This window comes from Oryzias latipes, chromosome 9, assembly GCF_002234675.1.
Source record: "Oryzias latipes chromosome 9, ASM223467v1".
In the NCBI taxonomy this organism is placed as follows: Eukaryota; Metazoa; Chordata; class Actinopteri; order Beloniformes; family Adrianichthyidae; genus Oryzias; species Oryzias latipes.
Window position 1 is genome coordinate 22,081,667 of NC_019867.2, and position 20,128 is coordinate 22,101,794.

The 20,128-nt window shown below is 42.0% G+C and overlaps 1 protein-coding gene across 1 annotated transcript in view; it reads right to left on the bottom strand.

Moving 5' to 3' along the window:
• The window catches only part of galnt9 (polypeptide N-acetylgalactosaminyltransferase 9), a 173,413-nt gene that overhangs the window by 43,202 nt on the left and 110,083 nt on the right, over nucleotides 1-20,128 (bottom strand). Inside the window, exons 5-6 of the mRNA XM_023958682.1 lie at nucleotides 18,923-19,120; nucleotides 10,295-10,412 (exon numbers count right to left, since the gene is read on the bottom strand). Coding sequence (XP_023814450.1) covers nucleotides 10,295-10,412; nucleotides 18,923-19,120 — 316 coding nt within the window. The remainder of the gene's footprint in view (nucleotides 1-10,294; nucleotides 10,413-18,922; nucleotides 19,121-20,128) is intronic.

Below are 20,128 nucleotides of genomic sequence, written 5' to 3' on the forward strand. Positions count from 1 at the left end.
GAGAAGAGAGAGAGGCACAGTCGGGCAACCCCCGTGGATCCAAATCCAAGACACGAGGAAGGTGCAAGGAAAATCTCCCCACACAGATCAGGCACGCAGTGGGCAAACATTGTAGCAGCAATGGCAATGAAGGCAAACGTGGAAGCAGGAAGCTCTTGTCAGGTGGTCGAGTCACAGGCAGGGAAGCAGGCGATCCTCTGGCCCTGATCAGCAGGGTGGGCCTACTACAAAAGTGACTATACAGGTGAGACCAATGAGGAAGATTACCTGGGTGTGCTGGCTGGTGTGAGGAGAGTCTTGGCCATGACAGAACCCCTTCGTGACTCCTGAGGATTCCCCGGGTTGGCCAGGGTGGTCCTGATGGAAACGGTGGATCAGGGCAGGATCCAAAATTAAAACAAGACAGGACCCAGGATCTCTCCTCCGGACAGTAACCCTCCCAGTCGATGAGATACTGGACACCCCAGCCCCGTTGATGGGATCTTAGCAGCCGCTAAACTTGGTAAGCAGAACCTGCATCACTGAAACGGGCCAGTAGAGGCGGCCTGGAGGGTGGAGTCAAGGCACTTTGCTGAGCGGGCCTGACCCGGGAGAAGTGAAACATCAGATGAACCTGTTTTGGTCGGGCAGCCAAAATCTGACAGCCACAGGACTGACCACCTTTGTTATTGGGAAGGGACCCACAAAATGCCAGGGCAGTTTCCTCGTTGGAAACTGCCCTGGCAAATCAGCAGTGAATAACCAGACCCTCTGACCCATATCTGGGAGCATTGGTGCGCCTCTTATTAGCTTGTGCTTTGTAGATGTTAACAAACCTCAAAAGCACTTGACAAGCCTTCCTCCAGGCTCTACAGCAGTGACGGAAGGAAGCCACGGCTGATAGCACTCATGCCGCTCTCTCCCGAGTGTCAAAAAATGGGAGGCTGGTATCCGAAAACTACTTGAAATGGGGACATACCCATGGCGGAGGTGATTATCCGCCCAGGAGGAAGGGTCACTGCTAGACAGGATGCATAGACCACTCTCCAATTGCTGGTTTATCCTTTCTGTCTGTCCATTAGATTGCGGATGGAAGCTGGAGGACAGGCTGAACATTACACTGAGAAATCTGCAGCACTCTGCCCAAAACTTTGCAGTGAACTACAGACCTCTGTCCAACACGATGTCTGTGGGGATCCTGAAGATGTGTTGTGCCATAAGATTGGCCATCTCCTTAGAAGGCAACTTGGGAATTGGCACAAAGTGAGTCATCTTATAAAATCTACCAACTATAGTTAATACAACAGTATTCCCCTTGAATGGGGGTAGACCAGTCACAAAATCCACATAGAAAAGCGACAATGGATGATTAGGAAGGCTCGAAGGCATCAGCAGCCCAGATGGGCACTGATTGCAGGTTTTACTTTAATTACTCTCCGGGCAACCTCCTTAAAGTCCTTTCTTAATGAAGCCACCAGAAATGCTGCTGAACCATGGAGCATGTCCGTGCGACCCCGGGATGACAGGCAAGGCAGGATGAGTGTCACCAATCTAGCACCTTAGATCACAGATGGTTTGGAGCAAAAAGCTTGTCAGAAGGGCACATACAAGGGGAAGTGTTGTGGAGCTCAATTTCCAGCTCCCGCTCTAGGTTAGTGCGGCATACAACCAAACGGGCAGATTTGGGCAAGATGTAGTCCGAGGTTTAGAGGTACTCCGAACCCTCATAGCAACAGGATAGGGAATCCGCCATCTTGTTTTTGGATACAGGAGATACATGAGAGGGTGAAGTTTAATAGCGTGAAAATTAGTGTGAAGCGATGTTCATTTTTTTATATCCTCTGTCATTTAATGGGTTCTGATGAGAACTATTTCCAGAGAAGCAAAAAACGAGCAAATATGTCGTAATTAACCAGCAGTTAATCTGCTTCTCCAATAGATTTTTGTCAGCAACTTTTTTTCTCAAACTCGGTCAGGATGTTTTTAGGCAAAAGCTGCATATTTATTCTGGAATGTCTTGCCACATTTGAGACTTTGTTGTTTGCTAAATCTGTCCAGGTACCATTAAATGAACTGTTTTTTTTCCGGGAACTTCTATTTTCTCTAACTAAATTCTCCATCGTTGTCCTACCTGGGTCGAACCATTGTTGGGATTACACACTGACGAGATTCTTGGCAGTGACGCAGGTTAATAGTCACATAGAACTTAACTTAGAAAATGTCTACATTAAGATTTTTTTAAACCTGATACTCTGCCCGTCAGTTTTCTTCTTTTCATTTTTTTTTTTAATGAACCTTTCCTGTTTACTGCTTGCAGACCGTAGTCGTCACCATGGGGGAACTGCTCCAGGGACGAACAACTCGCATGGTTCTGACCCGCTCATGGTTCAGACCTACCCACAACAAGACAGACGACCCGAGAGGTTCTGCATGATGAGGCTTTTATTCACTTCTCATTCAACCTCATTCAACATTTACATTCTTTTTAGAAGAACTTTAACCCCATAACAGACTCTGGTCCGCTTTCACAGCCGCAGACATGCACCCTCCACGCGTTCATGCTGCTCTCTTTCTACGTCCGCTCGGACATCCTGCCAATGTTTAAGGCACCATGACAACCATGACAAGGTTTGTTAAAAACCTTCCTCAGATCGTGGTATTCGGTGGGAAGCCTGGAAATGTCAGGGCAAGTCATTTCCTCTACTTCTTGTTCCCTTCTGGGTGTGGCGGCAGATAGGCAAGCATCATTACATGAGGGGGAACAACTCCTAATTATACTTTCAACCCAATCCATGTAAGAATGTGTTCCTGAAGCCAGGTAAGGCCAAAGATCACTGATAGCAATGGTGAGAAAATTACATAAAAGGATTCTATGTAATAGTGTTCTCAATCTGGACTTTAATAGGTCTGGTTCTAAATGAATGACGTGATTGTCAATGGCTCTGATCTCCAGGGGTCTTTCAAGACGGGCATTTTAAGTATCCTAACCAACTCCCGATCAATTAAATTTGCATCAGCTCCTAAGTCAATGTACATAGGCAGAGTCACTGGAGAGGACGAGATGTGGAAAAACAGCAGATACCGAAGGCGGGGAGACAGAGTAATTGGTGAAAGAGCAGCTAAGCAGTGGTCTCCTTTGGGCTGCTGAGCCTGCTCTTTTAATGTACAGTTTTGAACAAAGTGACCTGGGGCCTCTTTTATAAACGTTGCGTACGCACAAAAGAAGGCGTACGCCACTCTCTACGCAATAGTTGAGATTTATAAAAAGCAAACTTGACGGGAAAATGTGCGGTCCTTCACGCAAGCTCTGACCCAGGCCTACGCACAAAAACGGGTGAAATGAGAAACGGCGACACCGTCGGCAGACGGAAGAAACACGTGAAAGTGAAAATGACAATACTGCCTCTCATAAATAACATAAAGACTTCACAAAACAAGTCTTACAATTAACAGCCTACACGAACACCCGTTTGATCGATCAGCAGTGAAACAAACAAAAAAATCAAACCAAAATTACAACAGAAATTCAAATGAACACATATTTGGAAAAAGAAAAGTGAAATATGTTCTAAAATATTGGCATGTAGTGCAATTCATCCTCATAAATAATATAGTTAACAGAACGAAATAATGTACAAAACTGATATTCTCGTGTGGAGCATGTGTCCGTCTTGCGGAGCAGATATAGGTGCGGGCGTGCGGACGGACGGACAGACGTACTAATTGTCCACTGGGGAAAGTTTTCATATTAAAACATTTCTTCATAAGCTATGGAATTATGGTCTTCTTCTTTCTCTTTCGGCTTTTCCCATCAGGGGTCGCCACAGCGAATCATCCTTTTCCACCTCACTCTATCATGGACATCTTCTACCCTAACATTAGCCAACTTCATGTCCTCTGTTAAGACATCCATGTATCTCCTCTTTGGCCGTCCTCTTGCCCTCCTGCCAGGCAGCTCCATCTCCAACATCCTTCTACCAATATATCCACTATCCCTCCTCTGAACATGTCCAAACCATCTCAGTCTGGCTTCTCTGACTTTGTCGCTGACACAGGCAACATGAGCCGTCCCTCTGATGTACTCGTTCCTTATCCTGTCTAACCTGGTCACTCCTAAGGAGAACCTCAACATCTTCATCTCCGCTACCTCCATCTCAGCCTCTTGTCTCTGTCTCACTGCTACCGTCTCTAACCCATAGAGCAGAGCTGGTCTCACCACTGTCTTGTACACCTTTCCTTTGAGTCTTGCTGGCACTCTTCTGTCACACAACACTCCTGACACTTTCCTCCAACCGCTCCAACCTGCCTGCACTCGCCTCTTCACCTCTTTTCCACAATCCCCATCACACTGAACTGTTGACCCCAAGTACTTAAACTCCTGCACCTTCTTCACCTCAGTCCCCTGTAACCTAACGCTTCTACCTTGATCCCTCTCGTTCAGACACATGTATTCTGTCTTACTACGACTGACCTTCATACCTCTTCTTTCCAGAGCAAACCTCCACCTCTCTAGCTGTTCCTCCACCTGCTCTCTACTCTCACTGCAAATTACAATGTCATCCGCAAACATCATTGTCCAGGGAGATTCCTGTCTTACCTCGTCTGTCAGCCTGTCCATCAGCATAGCAAACAAAAAAGGACTCAAAGCTGATCCTTGGTGTAGTCCCACCTCCACCTTGAACTCCTCTGTCTGACCTACAGCACATCTCACCACCGTCATACTTCTCTCATACATGTCCTGAACTACTCTGACATACTTTTCTGCCACTCCAGACGACCTCATACAGTACCACAGCTCCTCCCTCGGCACCCTGTCATACGCCTTCTCTAAATCTACGAACACACAATGCAGCTCCTTCTGACCTTCTCTGTACTTTTCCATCAACATTCTCAAAGCAAAAATGGCATCAGTGGTGCTCTTACGGGGCATGAAACCATACTGCTGCTCACAAATCTCCACCTTCTTCCTAAGCCTGGCTTCCACTACTCTTTCCCACAGCTTCATTGTGTGGCTCATCAACTTTATTCCTCTATAGTTGCTGCAGTTCTGCGTGTCACCCTTGTTCTTAAAGATTGGGACCAGAACGCTTCTCCTCCATTCCTCAGGCATCTTCTCACTCTCTAAAATCCTATTGAACAACCTTGTTAGAAATTCCACTGCTGTCTCTCCTAGGCACTTCCATACCTCCACAGGTACGTCATCAGGACCAACGGCCTTTCCGCTCTTCATCCTTTTCAGAGCCTTCCTAACCTCATCCTTTCCAATCTCTGCTACTTCCTGCTCCACAACAACCACATCTTCCTCCCTTCTTTCCCTGTCATTTTCCTCGTTCATCAGCTCCTCAAAATACTCCTTCCATCTTTTCTGTACACTCTCTTGGGTTGTTAGCACCTTTCCATCTCTGTCCTTAATCACCCTTATCTGTTGCACGTCCTTCCCATCTCTGTCTCTCTGTCTGGCTAGCCTGTACAAGTCCTTCTCTCCTTCCTTTGTGTCTAACCTGTCATATAGCTCATCGTAAGCTTTCTGTTTGGCCTTTGCCACCTCTCTCTTCACTTTACGCTGCGCTTCCTTGTACTCCTGTCTACCTTCCTCAGTCCTTTCTACATCCCACTTCCTTTTAGCCAACCTCTTCCTCTGGACGCATTCCTGTACTTCCTCATTCCACCACCAAGTCTCTTTACCGTCTTTCCTCTTTCCAGATGACACACCTAGCACCTTCCTACCTGTTTCCCTGATAATCTCTGCTGTAGTTTCCCAGTCCTCTGGAAGCTCATCCTGACCACCCAGGACCTGCCTCAACTTCTGCCTAAATTCCTCACAAGTTTCTTCATTCTGTAGCTTCCACCACTTGGTCTTCTTTTCTGTTTTCCCTCTCTTCTTCTTCCTGACCTCCAGAGTCATCTTACACACCACCATGCGGTGCTGTCTGGCTACACTCTCTCCTACCACCACTTTGCAGTCATTAACCTCTCTCAAATGACCTCGTCTACATAGGATGTAGTCCACCTGAGTACTCCTACCTCCACTTCTGTATGTCACTCTATGTTCCTCTCTCTTCTGGAAGTAAGTGTTGACTACAGCCATTTCCATCCTCTTCGCAAAGTCCACCACCATCTGTCCCTCCAGATTCCTTTCCTTCACACCAAACCTGCCCATCACCTCCTCATCACCTCTGTTGCCCTCACCAACATGCCCATTAAAGTCTGCTCCAATAACAACTCTCTCTCCTCTGGGAAAACTCTCTATGACCTCATCCAACTCACTCCAGAATCTCTCCTTCACTTCTAACTCACAGCCAACCTGTGGCGCATACCCACTGACTACATTCACCATCACCCCTTCAATTTCTAACTTTAGGCTCATCATCCTGTCTGAGACTCTTTTCACCTCTAGAACACTGTTTACAAACTCCCCCTTCAGAATCACTCCTACCCCGTTTCTCTTCCTATCAACACCATGATAGAACAGTTTGTATCCTCCTCCAATACTACGTGCCTTGCTGCCCTTCCACCTTGTCTCCTGCACACACAGTACATCTACCTTCCTTCTCTCCATCATGTCTGCCAGCTCTCTGCCTTTCCCTGTCATTGTGCCAACGTTAAGAGTCCCTATTCTCAAACCTATGTTCCTGCCTTTTCCCTTCTCTCTCTGGCCACGGACCCTTCTGCCTCCCCTCTTTCTTCCACCAACAGTAGTCAAATTTCTACCGACACCCTGTAGGTTAACAGCATCGGTGGCGGTCGTTGTTAACCCGGGCCTCGACCGATCCGGTATGTCTAAAGTGTTGTGGATGATTCGCATGGTTATTTTGGCAATTTTTTACGCCGGATGCCCTTCCTGACGCAACCCTCTCTATTTATCCGGGCTTGGGACCGGCACAGAAGTTACTGGCTTGCAACCCCTGTGGCTAGATAGAAGCTATGGAATTATGGTATTCATGCATATGCCTTTAGTTTGTTTTATTTTTGATAAAACAATGTATGGCGTATGTCTCAACCATTCAGAAAGCCACAAGAAATTACATTTGCGCTGAACAATTTCCCCTCTCCACGTCGATTATTACCGACATCTGTAGCTTGTCAGATGTAATTAAATGGAGGGAAATAATATGCCCCATCACAATGCGTAATGACACACAATGGCTGATCTTGTGCTCTTAGAAGATGTGGCAAATGGAAGAATTCGGAGTGAACGCATCTTTAGACAGCAAGACCTGTTATGAGTGGCTTATGAGCCGGTTCCGACTTCCTCGAGCCGTCCTTTTGGACCTCTGCGGGCTTTTGGGCCCGGCGTTACAGAGGAGCACTCGGAGGAACCACGCGTCACCCGGTGCATCTGGCGCTCCGGTCCCCCCCTGTCCGAGGTTGTGAGGCTACAGCATTTACGGCGTCTGCCACCATTTGCCACTCACGTGCCTTTTTGGCATTAGTAATGCCCACACTGTGCCCTCAAAACAACACTTTTCTCCTCTTTTCCACCTCGCCAACGATAACTTCTACTTCACATTGAGTGAAGTTACGTTTTTTTGATTTCCTCTCGGTGTGTGCCATGGTTTCGCAATCAATGAATATTCATTTGTGGGCGTTCCAAGGACTATTTATGGGCAACTATGGGCGTGTCATGAAGCCGCAAAAGCTGCGCTGCATTTAGAATCGGTTGTGATTTATTAACCCTTGTGCTATCCTAGACACTTTAACATTGGGAGTTGGGTCATCTAGGCCCACTAGACCGTGCTCTGAACCTTTTTTCTTCAATGATTTGTGATCTTCACTGGTGTCCATGGATTACATGAAATCTTTCCACCTTTATCCACCTTTGTCATGGTAGGGAGAACACGTCAAAGTAAGGGTGGGGTCATCTAAGATAGCACAAGGGTTAAGGGAAAGATGCGTAGGATGTGCGTGCGCACGGTTTTATAAATCCGAATATTTCTGTGAGTACGCACATCCTATGTTTCATCCGTACGCCACTTCTGACGCAATTCCTACGCAAAGTTTTATAAATGAGGCCCCTGGAGCGGAGCAGTAGAAGCATTCCCTTCTCTTTCAAATTCTCTCTCTTCTGAGTCGACAACTGGGTTCTACACAACTACATTGGGTCCTCTTGGTCCCGTCCGTCATCCTGGTCTCTGGAGAGTGACACAGGAGTTTGAGCATAAAAGGTGTGAGTCTTATGTGCCCTCTCTGAACGCCGCTCCCTCAACCGCCTGTCAATTTGGGATGCCAGATCCATTAGGGCATCCGGACCCATAGGAAGATCACAAGCATCCAGTTCATCCATTATCTGGTCATCCAGCCCCTGATAAAAGTGATCATACAAAGATTGTTCATTCCACTTTGAGTCTGCTGCCAAGGTTCTAATATCTGTACAGAACTCATCCACGGATCTGTTACCTTGTTTAAGGGTGGGTAACCATTGTGTGGCTGAACTGGGTCAAACACACTTCTTTGGGCTTCGGAAAAAGGATCTACATGCCTGTTAGTTTCTCTTCCATTCTGCCGTGCCCCACAGATGTGCCTGACCTGAGAGAAGGGTAATCACATACAGTAAGCCACCCTTCCTTCAGTGGGAAATGAGTCCAAAATCCATGGAGAACTTAGACAAAAAGGCTCAGCATTCTGTTGGGTTCCCCGAAATACATTCTGGAGGAGGAATCCGTGGTTCAGTAGGCTGCTGGGGAGGAAAGGCGCCCTCCCCTGTGGGAAGAGGGGGAGCTGTTAGTGCATTAAGCCTTTGGTATTTTCGACATTGACCTTCAAGTCTGATCAGCTGCAAGATCCATATGATGGCCAGTATATACTATCAAGTGCATGAGTGAATGGATCCCAGAACAGCACACTGGTCAGAATTGTTAGTGTTTTAACATTTATTAATAAGAGACCAGCAAGTCCTGCATTTCTTGGCTATGACTCCTTTATCCACCAGTGAGTATCAGGCACACGAAAGGAGACCAGAGTTATTTCCAGATTGAGAGGAGTTGCAGAAAGCTTAAGTCCCTTTACTTCACTTCACTCCCTTTCATGGTGAGAGAGGGAAACTGCGGATCCATGACTGTGCATTGTGAGCATCCAGAGAAGGTGGAGGAGAAGAGAGAGAGGCACCATCGGGCAAAACCACCGGATCCAAATCCAAGCCAAGGAAGGTCCGAACTGAACTGGTCTCACCCCACAGATCAGGCACGCAGCGGGCAAAACAACGGAGCAGTAATGGCAATGAAGGCAAACATGGAAGCAAGAAGCTCTCAGACAGGCCATCAAGTCATAGGCAGGGAAGCAGGCGATCTTCGGGCACTTATCAGCAGGGCACCACCTGCTATTGAGGCAACCAGGTGAGACCAAGCTGGTTTAAAAAGAGATGAGGTCATGATATTTGTAGTTATTAAGTAGATTTTTCCCAGGGAAATCCTCTTAGGCATGTAAACGTCCACACGGAAAAACAAAACATTATTACCTCAAGGAAGGCTGTTTATACAAAAATGTTGTGGTGTTTCTACATGTAAGTGGCAACAAGCCACAAACATTTTATAGCAGTTGAGCAAAAAACTACTTTGTGCAGGAGAATTGGAGGCTTTAAAATGGTCATCAATAACCATAAATGTTCAAACTTCAATAAAGCACTAAGCCACTTTGTTAACCAAGATGTATTGTCAAGTTTGTGTTTTTGTGCTTTTTCAAAGGCAGCAAACATTTCAGAGGTGTATTCAAACTTTGCGACTGATGTGTAGACTGCATTAAATGAAAAATTAGATATTTCAAGCATTTCTCATTCTAATAAGGTTTGAGGACTGTGTCCAGATTCTGAACAGTTCCACTAGAAAGAAACGTTTTTTGAATTCAAACGGAGAAGGAAAAAAGTGATCTGCATTTCCCCAAATGCAGGTTTTTAGAGCCTTTGGGTTGAGGATTAAAATGTTTCCTTTTTTTTTGGTAGGGGGAATTTCTTCCACCTCTAAGTAAAAATTGGTTCAATCATGGATACAGTTGACGCCTCTAGGTTTTCTTACTGAAGCTCCATCCAGCCAGACATCGTGAAAAATCTCCATCATAAGTTGTTTTAGAATATAAGCTTATAGACAGTCCAAATGACACAAAAGCATCATGCCTACAAATATTGGAATTATAATTACAGCTTTACGGTGAAAAATACACAAAACTAGCCCGCCTTAGAGCAAACCAACATTTTCCTGTGGCAATTCTTTGAGAAATTCCTTTTTCATGTTAACACAGTGACTTTTAATATTTGAAAAGTTTCATTAAATAAAACACATTCTCGTTTTGCTCTCAGTTTGGGTTATAATGTGTTTTCTTTTACCCGCATGCCCAGCTCTATGTTTTCGCCTCCGTAGACCTCCATGCCGGGATCCAGCAGGCCAATCTCACCAAAGTATTCCCGATCCACCACAAAGGAGCAGCCAATCATAGCAGGGGTTCTGGATAGCAGAAAAACAGATTTTTTGTTAATTTTACTCAGATTCTCTGTATATCAACATGCTTTACAAAATGCCATATCAGGCTTTTTCTCCCAAGAACAGAATGTATGTTAACATACAGAGTAAGAATTGCTTAGATTCCTGCCTTGGGGTTTGATAAAGTAAAACCTAAAAAAAAACAATACTTAACATAACCCTTGTGCTATCTTAGATGACACCACCCTTACATTGATGTGTTATCCCTCCCATGACAAAGGTGGATAAAGGTGGAAAGGATTTCATGTAATTCATGGACACCAGTGAAGATCACAAATCATTGAAAAAAAAGGTTCAGCGCACTGTCTAGTGGGTCTAGATGACCCAACTCCCAATGTTAAAGTGCCTAGGATAGCACAAGGGTCAAATATGGATTATTTCTGGTTGTGTTTACTAATGTCTAAGCAATTTTGAGAAGTACAGGTCACTCTTTCAGAATGTTTGGTTGGGTTTTATAATGAATTTGTCCATAGCTAACATGTTGCTGCAGTAGATCGTGCTTTTTTTACATGTTTGTAGCCCCGAGAAGAAAAAAGAGGAGGATTATATAAATTAATCCCATAAATGATCAATATTAGTATTAATATTGATATTACAGAGTTACTAAAAGGAATATGTTTGAATAAGTCTGGGTCATGACACAGATTTAACTATAAGAAAATGGGTTGATTGTAAATAACAATGTTATTGTTGTTTATTGAATTATTTTGGATTATGAAACCTCAACAGAATCAGTTTACAGGACTATATTTTATTTCGAAGAAATGCGGAGTGTTCTGTGGAGTTTTCTTTGATTTTGATTGGACTAAGCTGATTGGCTGAGGAAAGGATCAAAGAGAAAAAGGGAGAAAAGAAAAAAGAAGTTTCTGGACGTAGAAGCACACGTGAAGGTGAAGAAGAAGACGGGGAAAACAGGAAACTTTCCTCTGAGAAAGTCAGGTGGAAAACTTGAGAGTGGTTTCCCGTGACCGAAAAGGTAACTGAAAGTTTCCGTTTTGGAGTTTCTTGTTTGAGCGCGACCCGGTATGGAGTGATATTTCTGCCACCACGTTGCACACAAAACTTTCTAAGTTGAACACAAAACTTTCTAAGTTTTTTGCTCAAAAATTGTTTTTTTTGCTTTCAAAAACGTTTTTTTGCGTTTGCAAAACACATTTTTTTACGTGCGTTGTGTCAAATCTAGCTTTTGTCCTATCTTTGATTTTGCTGACTACTTTGAGCGCGACTTAGCGTGATATGACTGCCACTGGCAACGCCAAAAAGAAATTTGCATGCATTGTGTATCATCTCACTTTTTTCCTATCTTTGCTGAGTTAAGTTTCGGTTTGACGTGACCAAGCTGCCATCAAACAGCTGCTGATTGGTGTCTCTGTCTCATATTGACGGTACGCCGAGGCAGACATAGACTTTGGACTTTGTGTCGGTTCTGTTCTAACAGGACTTTTTACCCTCATTTTTGTATTTTTGGATGAAGATGTTTTCATTTTTTTAAATATAATTTTAACAATAATTCATACTTTCTTTTTTTAGCATTAGTTCATTTTTATTAAGTCAGATTTTTTAATTTATGGCTGAGGATCTCCTGAAACTGTCATGTTTATCAGCTGACATTACATCAACAGGTCTGTGTGATCTGTGAATCCTGCAGAGCAAAATATTAGTGAAAAGTGTGATTTTCTTTAAGGTCTGTTTGTTAAAACAAAACAATAAAAGATTCAAAGCACATATTATTTGATGCTGCACACGTGTTTGGGATCAGATGAACAGCAATACTATGCAAAAGAATGATGGCTCACCACAGTAAACTCAATGTATATAACACAGAAGAGGCATTTTTTGACTTTTATTATCATTTATGTTTTAGAACTTGTAAGCGTTTGTCCAAAGTTAAAAAATATTAGTCATAAAAAATGCTATTTTCTCTTAATATTTCAACAATTTTGACTAAAATAAAACAATAGTTCAGACACAAATCTTAAAAAGTGTTGCTTCCCTGCTGGACGGAGTCGGAGTTTGGACATGTTTTTTTCTGCTGTGGACATTTTAAACACGTTCATCACTACACTGACATGAATAAATACTAAACTCTGTTTGATTTTAGCAGCTCTGCTGCTCCTTCTGGGTTTTACTCTGAGAGAAACGGGCCAGAATCGTTGAAAACGGCAGAACCCTGTTAGAACAGAACCGACACAAAGTCCAAAGTCTATGTCTGCCTCGGCGTACCGTCAATATGAGACAGAGACACCAATCAGCAGCTGTTTGATGGCAGCTTGGTCACGTCAAACCGAAACTTAACTCAGCAAAGATAGGAAAAAAGTGAGATGATACACAATGTATGCAAATTTCTTTTTGGCGTTGCCAGTGGCAGTCATATCACACTAAGTCGCGCTCAAAGTAGTCAGCAAAATCAAAGATAGGACAAAAGCTAGATTTGACACAACGCACGCAAAAAATGTGTTTTGCAAACGCAAAAAAACGTTTTTGAAAGCAAAAAAAAAATTTTTGAGCAAAAAACTTAGAAAGTTTTGTGTTCAACTTAGAAAGTTTTGTGTGCAACGTGGTGGCAGAAAAATCACTCCATAACCCGGAGCCCGCCCACGGAGCGGAGCTGCAGCGCTGAGCACGTTGGATTTTCCCCTCGACAGACGGCAGGTGCTGTGGAAGGTCGGAGCAACTGCATGGAGCTGCTCCAAGGAGAACGGAGGACGGCTCTGCACGGAAGGCTAAGGAAGTCGGTGATTTTTTTCAGGCCTGCAACAGGTTTTTCCCCCGGGGGTAATAACTGACTGTGTGAATGAGTGAGTGAGTATGGGCCCAGTTTGTTATTTTTCATGACGCGGTGAAGTATTGCAATATCTGTGTTTGTAAGAACTTTTGAAACCAGTTTATGGATGTTCAGTTAACGTGCTACATGTTAATAACTAGGTTGGGAGTTAGCGTTGTCACAGTAAAGTTTGTTTAGGGGTATCAGTCTGTTTTTGTATGCATTAAAATCAAGGTTGGGAGTTACAGGTATTGTGAATATGCTAACATGGCAAATGCCTCTACTGTAGCCACGCCAAGCTCCAGAGTCACGGTGAATGCAACAGATGCTTTGTCTTGAGTGGTTCAATTCCACCAATTTATTGTAAATAGTAATTTGTCAACTCTTGTACGTTTGACAGCCTGTTCGATGGTACCTGAACTGACCATGTAGCACATGCCGACGCAGGCTCTGGCAGAGGGTACAAAACCAAACCAAGGTTGGGACTGCGACTCTGTGTTCAGAGGGTTAACTCAAGTATTAGCTTGGGTCTGAAGAGGTAAATGCGCCTTATAGTTCGGTGCGTCTTATAGATGACATAAATTCAAAAGGAAAATGTGTAGATCCAGGTGATGAATACATTCCAGGATGATCCCTTCCATGTCCATCTCCCATAGAGTTACACTAAACTCCAAACATCTGCCACCTGCTTTGCTGTTATCCCATCAGGTCTTGAGTGCAAACTTCACATTGAGCTAAGTTGTTTTTTGTTCAGTATCCAGCAGTTTCATACATCTCTATGGCATTTAGCCTGATGCAAACTTCACAATACTTATTATTACTCACACACAGACACTTGCGCGGATTAAAGGCTGATTTGAGTCTGCAGCCTCAGTTTGAGAGACAAGGCAGTAGGTACTTCTTCAAAGTGTGTCTGAAGCCACACTGTGATTTATTGACTCTCTGCTGAAAGAGTGCACTGGGCCGTACAGTACGCGAGCCAAAAAGGAGAAGTGCTTTTAGGATCAGGCCTCGTATAAGACATAATATGGACCATCTATTTAAGGGTTCTTTTAAAAATCCTGGATCAGTGGATGAATAGGAGGGACTCAGGGCTGCACACTTTCTGAAATATTACCTTTGATTTCTAAGGATGCCTCTGAATGATCTTTCCTCTTCAAATTCAATTTTTGTGTTAAGTGATAATACTTTGTAAAGTGCCTCAAATTACAGGACTCTAAAAAAAAGGTGGTAAAAAATGTTCTCTGACAGAGGCAGGTGTCCTTTCAACTTAAGGTTTTACTGTTAGGACATAAAATAATCTGTCCTGGGTTCTCTAGTTGATATTGTGATCAACCCTAAGACAACTGTAATGAATACCTCTAAACCAGAATGAAGTGAAGCAAAATGACAAAGATTAGGAGACAATTTTTAACAATTCATGAAAAGGCTGAAAGTTTACAAAGGAAAAAGCAAGTTTTACAAACTATTCCTAAACATAATTTCAGAAAACTTTTGTATTCTGATTACCTAACAGTGCACTGTTTTATGCCCTGCTGCTCACTAAAAGTAATATTTACATTTTTTTGAGTCGATTAAGGAGTAATTGATATGTTTTCAATGGCTTGATGCTTTAAATCTGGGAAACTAGAGGAGAATATTTTCTTTTATAGCATCCTCTTCCCTAAATACATATCCTATAAAAAATTAATCGTGCACTCATGCTTGGTGACCTATCTACTTTACTTCTTGGATTGAGCAGCTGCAAACAGTCTTGTTGAAATCACACAGTAAGTGGTTTACAGCGAAGCCTTCAAGTGCCATTACAGAGTGCTGCTTGTGCAGATAAAAAAGTAAGACATGGCACGCACTCACCCTCTCTTGCCTCATGTCTTCTCATGTCTTCCCTCTCTGTGCTGCGTGTACTTTGTGCAGCTTTCTGTGAGCCTTTTTTTTTTTAAGTCTCCCAGGCAATGCAAATACAGTTTCCGGCTTTAAAGGAGATTGTTTTCTGTTTTTGGAGCTTAGTATCTCACTGTTTTGTTATATATTTAAAAAAAGTGATTTTGGAGGTAAAATCTAAGATTCCTCACCCCTGAATATAAATTTGCAACAGTTGCTTTGCTTCCACCTTTCAGATGTAACCCTGATGTCTGGAAACCTCAATTTGTGATAGTCACAAAAGTGGTGGAGCCTGAACATTTTATATAAATTTTGGGGGTCTTCTAAAGAAGACTTTAGAAGGGTGTCAAATGAGAACAGCAGAGTGAAAGGCCACTACTAATGAAAGGATCAAATATACATATTTCAAACAGTTGAATTAATGGTTTTAATAGTAAAGCAGCAGTTCTTAAAGCTCAGGTGCTAGTACTAATGCCTAATGCTTTTATAATGATTTCTTAATCTTTTTCAAAAAAAAAGTTGGGTCATTTTCTGAATGGATTGTAGAAGTTAAAAAAAGTAATAACGAAAGTTCCTCTGAACTGAGACTGGTTCTTTGACTTAACACCCTCTGGAGGCTCTGAGGGTCCGAACGAGGGGGGTGAACCCTGGTGGTTGATCAAAGTTCAACGCGTGTCTGCTTTCTTCAAGCTTTCACAAAAACTGGCATCATATTTGAGGAGGCGCATGGCAACGAGACGGATTCTGACAATGACGAAAGGGAGCCTTGCCTGTTTGATAGAAATTTAGCCCAGCTGTTCATTTCAGGTACAGAAGATGAGGACTTTGATGGATTTTTGGATGCGTATTGATGACTGAAAAAATAAATCATAAATCACAACCAACTCGGTTTTGCTCCCGCTGCATTTTTTAAAACACACTAGCACGCATGTTTTACTGGTATGTTTTAAAGTGCCCGCACTTAAAACCTGGTGGGCCTTTTGTATGTTTTAAATACAGAAAAAAGCACCCATAACTGAAACTGCACCCCATAATCTGGTGCGCCCTATGGTCGTGAAAATACGGTATTTATAATGTTCACATAAAGAAAACAATAACAAACAGCTTTAAAGATTCATACGCAATTGGTTTTATATCACATCCCTTTCTGTTAGAAACCGTGTCTTTGCTTTTGTTGTTGTGTTTCTGAATTTGGTAATTTGTAGCCGGATTGCTTTTTATGATTTGGTATTTGGTAATTTGCCCCCGGATTTGCTTTAGTGCTTTAGACTCTAATTTTTGTTCAGTGATTTGCTGTTGTGTTTTGCGATTTCAGTATTTGTTCATTTGTTCTGAGATTTGTTGTTGTTGTATTTTAAATGTAAACGGGTCTTGCACCTCTGGGCCAACGTAATTTTGTGTTTGCAGAAAATTTTTCAGATCTTTGAGTTCATCTCATGACAAATGGGAGCAAAAACAAATTAATGTATTTGTTTAGTTTATCTTAGGGGAAACAAAACTGACTAAAATATTTGGCAAGTTGCCCCCTTTGCACCTAAAGAAAAAGTGCTCCCCAGCTAACAGCTGCTGTCCTGTTTTAATATAAAAAAAAGCTTGCAGGGAGAATAGGATTATTTCCAAACTAATTATAGGCCTTTTTTGCACCACCATGCAGCCCCAACTCTTTTTCAAACAAAGTGAAGAAAACAAAAACAATATAAAAAAAGTGCAATTTTGCACAAATAAATTGGTACCAGTAGTAGGAAGGCAGGCCATATTTTCACCATCTCTCATGTTGTGTGCTACTAGGATCTACATAAACAAAGTTACTTTTTTAAAGGCTCCCAAAAACTAATGTTGAATAAATTACCTGGCAGTTATTTTAAGTCTGGCAGATGGTTAGCCTTCAGGACACATCCAAGAAAGAAGCACACTCTTGACATACTGCCAGTTAGCATGTCAAGAGTTTTAACCATTTACCTGGATTTACAAGATTATTTTTTTCGACAAAAAATGAAATTAAAATTTGAAACTTTTCCCCTATATGGAGTTCTTAACTGTTTGAGCAACTACCTGAATTTCACTACTTTTTAAAGCCTTTTAGTGGATCATGTAGATTTGTTATGTTAATACCCTGGCAAATATCATGTAAAAAAGCAAACGAAAAAAAAAATTTGAACTCATATTTGGATTGCTTTCTTATTCCTGCACACAACACCCGGGGACATGTGATTTTAAGAAAAATAAAAGTTTTAAAAGAAAGAAAAAAAGGTTGAATGCAAAAAACATATCCAGCTTTTCAGAAATGTTTTGGCACTTTTAAAATTGTTTTAACTTCCTATCTTACTATCTTTTTTTGCACATTGTACAAACTATACAATTTATTGTAAATGTATCTGCGTTTTTTTCAAAGTATGGAAAAAACAAGTCGTGTGGTCATGTTAATCTGTTTTCCGCTTTTGTTTTTCTATAAACCAAACAAAAACTAAACAGATTTGTTTTAAACAAGTTTCTTAGTTTTTACTGTGGAATTACCGTATTTTCCGGACTATAAATCGCCCTTTTTTCATAGTTTGGCAAGGGGTGCGACTTATACTCTGCAGCGACTTATATAAGAAATAAATTGAAATAAATACATTGTTAACCCTCCTGTTATGTTCATTTGTGAGGAACAGAGATGATGTTCCTGGGTCAATTTGATGTATGAGGTATTTTAAGTGTTAAGAGTATGTTAAGTGACTCAGAGAATCAGCAAATCTTTTTTTACAGCAAGATCTTGAAGGCTAAAAACATAATATTCTATTTTCCAATGATTTCATAGATTCAGAAATGCAATAAAATGACAACTGTTTCTACAAATACAGGATGAAAACAAAGTATTAGTTGGCCAATGATGCTTCATGAAAGGAATAAATAAATAAGTATGAAAAAGAATTACTGTGAAATTATGAGATAAACAGTCTGCTATGATTGTGTCATATGAGGTTGTGCAAGTTATTATATCTTGGTCTCAGATTTTGTCAAATAAATTTCCCGTCAAAATGCGACTTATAGTCCAGTGCGACTTATCTGTGTTTTTTTCTACTATATAATGCATTTTTGGGCTGGTGCGACTTATACTCCGCAGCGACTTATAGTCCAGAAAATACGGTACTTTGAAATTACATTGTTGCACATTAAAGTTTTGGATATAGGGAGTTTATTTCTAATAGTTATGCGAAACTCAAAATCAAAAAATTAGTTGAGACTATGAATGCCAGAACATTGTACAACATTAAAAATTTCGCTTTAAAACATACTTGAGCATAACTACAAGATAAAATGCTGATGAATAAATGAAGACACATTTATTATTTTATTTTTTTCTTGATCCATGCTAACTTAGCAATTTTCCCATCATGGGATCAATTAAAGTTCTGTTTATTTAAAGTTAAAAAAGGTCTATATGTGCATCTAAAAGTGAAATCAGTCACATTGACTCTAACTCTTATGTCGCAGGACAAATGTCAAGGTAAAACACCTACAGTAAACGGGACATAAACTAGGGTTTTAAAATCTTTTATGACTTTTATAATTTTCACCCTTAAGTTTTTTTCCACTAACAGGAGTCTAATGAGATGCCCTGCTCATAATCTGAGCATAATTATCCCAATGACAGCACAATGTCTTGTGATCCTGCGTTGAAATGAAGATATTCATCACGACAGCCTCTTTTTTATTTGTGTGCCGCATAGCGACCCGCACAGCACCTGAGTTTGATGAGTCCTTACAAGTCATATCCCTAGGCTATCCATATTTCATCAAACATCCTCATCTATAATGGATGTTGTTCAAAAGCTAATGTCCTCACCTGATCGGGGCAGTTTCATCGCCCTTGTCCAGCCACTCCTGTGGTGGGATGATGTACATGCACCACAATCCCCAGTTGTAGCCATGGGCAGCGTTGGCGTATTGTTGGACCTCGAAAGTGTTGTATTTGATGTTGTCTATAGCAGGCAGGATAATGCGGGTGTGATCCTCCTTTATCCGAGTGAGAATAGGTTCAGCCCTTAAAAATAAGGAAAAAGTCCCAGTTATATACAGGGTGCCAAAGATTCAATGTAGGGAACAGAAGGATAATACTGCACTTTGAACTTTGAGACTATTTACTCTGCAGCAAGACAAGCCCAACTAGATACAGTTATAGGATTGCATGCAATAATGCTAGTGTGAATGCTGTAAGCTGAATCCGGTCAGTAAAGATGCAAGAGCTAATAGCTATAAAAAGTGGAAACTCATAACTGAAAAGACTGAATCGTATTGCTTGTGAAAATATTAGCTAAATGCCAGATTAGTATAAAAATCTTCAGTAGATACCAAATTACCCAAATGAACAAGCATATAGTGTTCCCACAATATTTGCGGGGCTTAGGGACCAGAGACAACCGCAAATATGCAAATTCTGAAATTACGGACCAACACCCCCCACCCCCACGACCAAAGAATGCAAGTGGAAACCTTGACTGCAGAGAACTCAGCACTGTCAGAGTCTGTAAAATTCCTCGCTGATGGAATAAGCCGACTCTGGGAAGAAAACAATAAGATCAAAGAGTCCATTCTGGATCTTTAATCAAAATCAATGCGAGACAACCTGGTGGTCATGGGAGTACCAGAAATGCGAGAGGAAAATGCAGAGGAAAAAATGAAAAGCTACATTCAAACTCAGCTTAAGCTTCCTGAGGAGAAAGTAAAGTCCATAAACAGTGTGCATCGCATGGGAGTAGCAAGACCAGGGAATTGCAGGCCATGACCCATTGTGGCCAAGTCCATGCTCAAGAGGTGAGGCGTCATGGCAGGGAGCCCCAGGGGACCGATTTCAGAATGGATGACCAGTTTCCAAAAGAAAACTTGGAGCGTCGAAAGATGCTGTTCCCCATCAGAAAGAAATTTCTGAGTGAAGGGGCCCGCGCTGTCATCTCTGTGGAGTGGCTTTATTTGAATGGACAGCTTCACCGCGACCCAAACGTTCCCCCCTGGCTCTACTGTTCCCTTAATCATTTCCCCCTCTGGACTCCTT